At 45.7% G+C, this 2,959-nt stretch overlaps 1 protein-coding gene across 1 annotated transcript in view; it reads left to right on the top strand.

The window, feature by feature from the left end:
- The window catches only part of SARC_06860 (hypothetical protein), a gene marked incomplete at both ends in the record, with an annotated part of 7,073 nt that extends 4,634 nt beyond the window's left edge, over positions 1–2,439 (top strand). Inside the window, 4 exons of the mRNA XM_014299224.1 lie at positions 195–449; positions 1,314–1,428; positions 1,996–2,090; positions 2,227–2,439. Of these exons, the coding sequence (XP_014154699.1) occupies positions 195–449; positions 1,314–1,428; positions 1,996–2,090; positions 2,227–2,439 (678 nt within the window). The remainder of the gene's footprint in view (positions 1–194; positions 450–1,313; positions 1,429–1,995; positions 2,091–2,226) is intronic.
- Positions 2,440–2,959: the final 520 nt, after the last annotated feature.

Here is a 2,959-nt window from a genome sequence, read left to right as displayed (position 1 = left end):
GTACGTAGTAGTAGTAGTAGTGTGTGTTTGTTGTTGTTTAGTTATTAGTATGTTGTGTTNTATATATATATATATATATATATATATATATATATATATATATATCCTTGTAGGTATGTGTGTGTGATTGCAGACTCAGGTACAAAATACACATTACCCACACTGTCCCTCTACTTATCCATCATTGTTCGCAGATTCTCGAGACGCCTGGCGAAACCGCGCCCGCGACTGAGCTGGAGATGACCATCGACTTGGCACACAAGTACTACCAGTCGTGCATGGATGTGGACACCCTCGAGGCTGTCAGTAGTGAGGGTCTGATTGCCCAGTGGCGCCCAATCATCCAGTACGATCTCAAGCAGAGCACATTGACACAGACTGTGGCTGAGTTAACGCTGAGTGGCATCCGGCACTTCTTCAAGGTCGAGGTTTTCTCTGATTTTAAGGAGGTGTGTGTGTCTCCTGCATGCAGGTGTGGTACCCGTAACCATGGTGATGTGAGATGAGAAGCAAATTGATAGGTGTCTCCATGGTATTAGGTTTACAAGCACACAGGTACAGGGGTCTATTTGCTCGTCGTTGCCTGTACCAGCGGAAGTGTATTGGGCTTATCTTATACTTGCACTCCCCCCATGCCTGTGAAAAAAATTACGCCCAAACCTATGCATATATGTGTATCTGCTAAACCTTGTACATACCAAGCATGTGCCTATGCTGGCGGGTAAGAAGACTTATCGGTGTCTTGAGTACGATAAGGCTTATCCTAAGCTTACATGTGTATCAGTAAAGTCATTGTACTCCAACCAGCCATGACTCCACACACTCCCGTCAAGACGTGACATCGTTTCATTTACTAGTTGTCCTTGCAGTAACATTAAGGTTTTTACATGATGAGCAATTCATTTGTGGGGTTCGTTGCAGTTTCAGTATCAATATTATAGCTCTGACCAAACTTAATATATTGTCATGATCAAGCACTATAGGTGACTACATCTTTGGCTACAGTAGTGCTCACATGCGACTGTCCACCGCAACTAGTAGCTTTGTGTCCCCTTTTCGGACCTCTATATACCATGTCGAAGCCGCCTTCAGTACACTTTAATCTCAACTCGACTGAACCTCTTTAAATCATATAGGAATCGACCTTAGCACACCCTCACCTCAAACGCGTTTGAAACTCAATAATAGCGTATATCGAAGTCGATTTTAACCAATTTCAACCTGAAGCCCAGATCAACCCCTATTATCTGTATACACTCTAAACCTCACGACCAACCTCACGGCCCACGTACCCTCTGTAAACTACATCGCAGGCAACTAGAAATGCTTTGTATCTGGGCCAAGCGTCTGGGCTTCTCCCCGATCCCTCGTATTACGCCATGGACAACCACAGAGACGCGTACGTGAGCTTCATTGTGCAGCTCTTTGGTAGGTGGAACGGATGGTTGTTGTGCGTGCGTGGATTCTTCAAGGATATAGAAAACAATAGTTTCTACATCTGTTGGATATGATGTTTATTGTACTTGGACTGTGTTGGTATGGGTGTATTTGAAGGTTCTCTTAAGGTCCATGTACGAATATGTGGTGTTCGATACTGTGTATATAGCGTGTGCTTGTATGGGTTTGTACTGTGCCAAGTTGATGTACATAGTGGTATCAGATTCAGCTTCCGGTTTTATTCCTTCTCAAAGGTGTTCGGGCGGTGTCCAGAGAGATGATTGCACGCGCCAGATGTGTATACTCTGCCTGCACCAAATCTACAAGCAGACGCATATCTGCTAGCGTCTGCATTGCGTCCCGGTATGCACGCGTATTATATTACGGAATCGATTAGTGAGATAGGGTATCCCTGTACATCCAGCGTAGCAGAGTTTCTTGAGAGAATTGTGGCAACCAAAGCTCCAGCGTAGTGGGGTTGTAGTGTTGACTTGCAATAGTACACACTTGTGTATATCTGTGTGTTTTGCTGACACGTACTTTTGGTTTCTGATCCAGAGCTCACTGGGATTTCCGGCACAAGCGATATGGAGCAGAATGCGCTGAAAGCAAAGGAACTGTTCGACTTTGAGAAGAGTCTTGCGGATATACAGGTGCGTATTAGGAAAGGATTAATTTCTAAATGTATGATTTAAAGGGCTTTTGGTAGGGCATGACCGTCCAAACGACAGAGAACGAATCGAATGAACTAGAAGGCTGTGACTAAGACCTGTCCCCTGTACATACCAGGTACCTCCGGTAGAGCTAAGAGATCCCATTGCCATCTACAATCCCATGCCAATCTCGGACATCCCGGCGTCAGCTGCCTTTGACTTTGCCGCCTTTTTCGACGCGCTCAACTTGCCTGCGCCAGTGGACAAGGTCATAGTTCTGGTGCCGGTATATTTCGAGAAGTTAGAGGCTATTTTGGGTGCTGCAGATCCCAAGATACTCAGCATGTAGGTCTGGTTGTGCTAGTACAGTGGTGGCTGTGGATGGGATGTTATTAGCTGTGTGAAGGGGTTAGAAGCGGTGAATCCAGATACCTAACGTGTAGGTCTGGTTGTGCTAGCACAGTGGTGGCCGTGGCTGGGATATTATTAGCTGTGTGAAGGGGTTAGAAGTTATATATCCAGATACTTAACGTGTAGGTCAGGTTGTGCTAGCACAGTGGTGGCTGTGGCTGGGATATTATTAGCTGTGTGAAGGGGTTGGATGTGGTATATCCAGATACTTAACGTGTAGGTCAGGTTATGCTAGCACAGTGGTGGCTGTGGATGGGATGTTTTAGCTGTGTGAAGGGGTTGGATGTGGTATATCCAGATACTTAACGTGTAGGTCAGGTTGTGCTAGCACAGTGGTGGCTGTGGCTGGGATATTATTAGCTGTGTGAAGGGGTTGGATGTGGTATATCCAGATACTTAACGTGTAGGTCAGGTTGTGCTAGCACAGTGGTGGCTGTGGATGGGATGTTTTAGCTGTG

Source organism: Sphaeroforma arctica (genome assembly GCF_001186125.1).
Source record: "Sphaeroforma arctica JP610 unplaced genomic scaffold supercont1.511, whole genome shotgun sequence".
Lineage (NCBI taxonomy): Eukaryota > Ichthyosporea > Ichthyophonida > Sphaeroforma > Sphaeroforma arctica.
The sequence above is the reverse complement of the archived record's forward strand: the minus strand, read 5'-3'. Positions and strand labels throughout refer to the sequence as shown.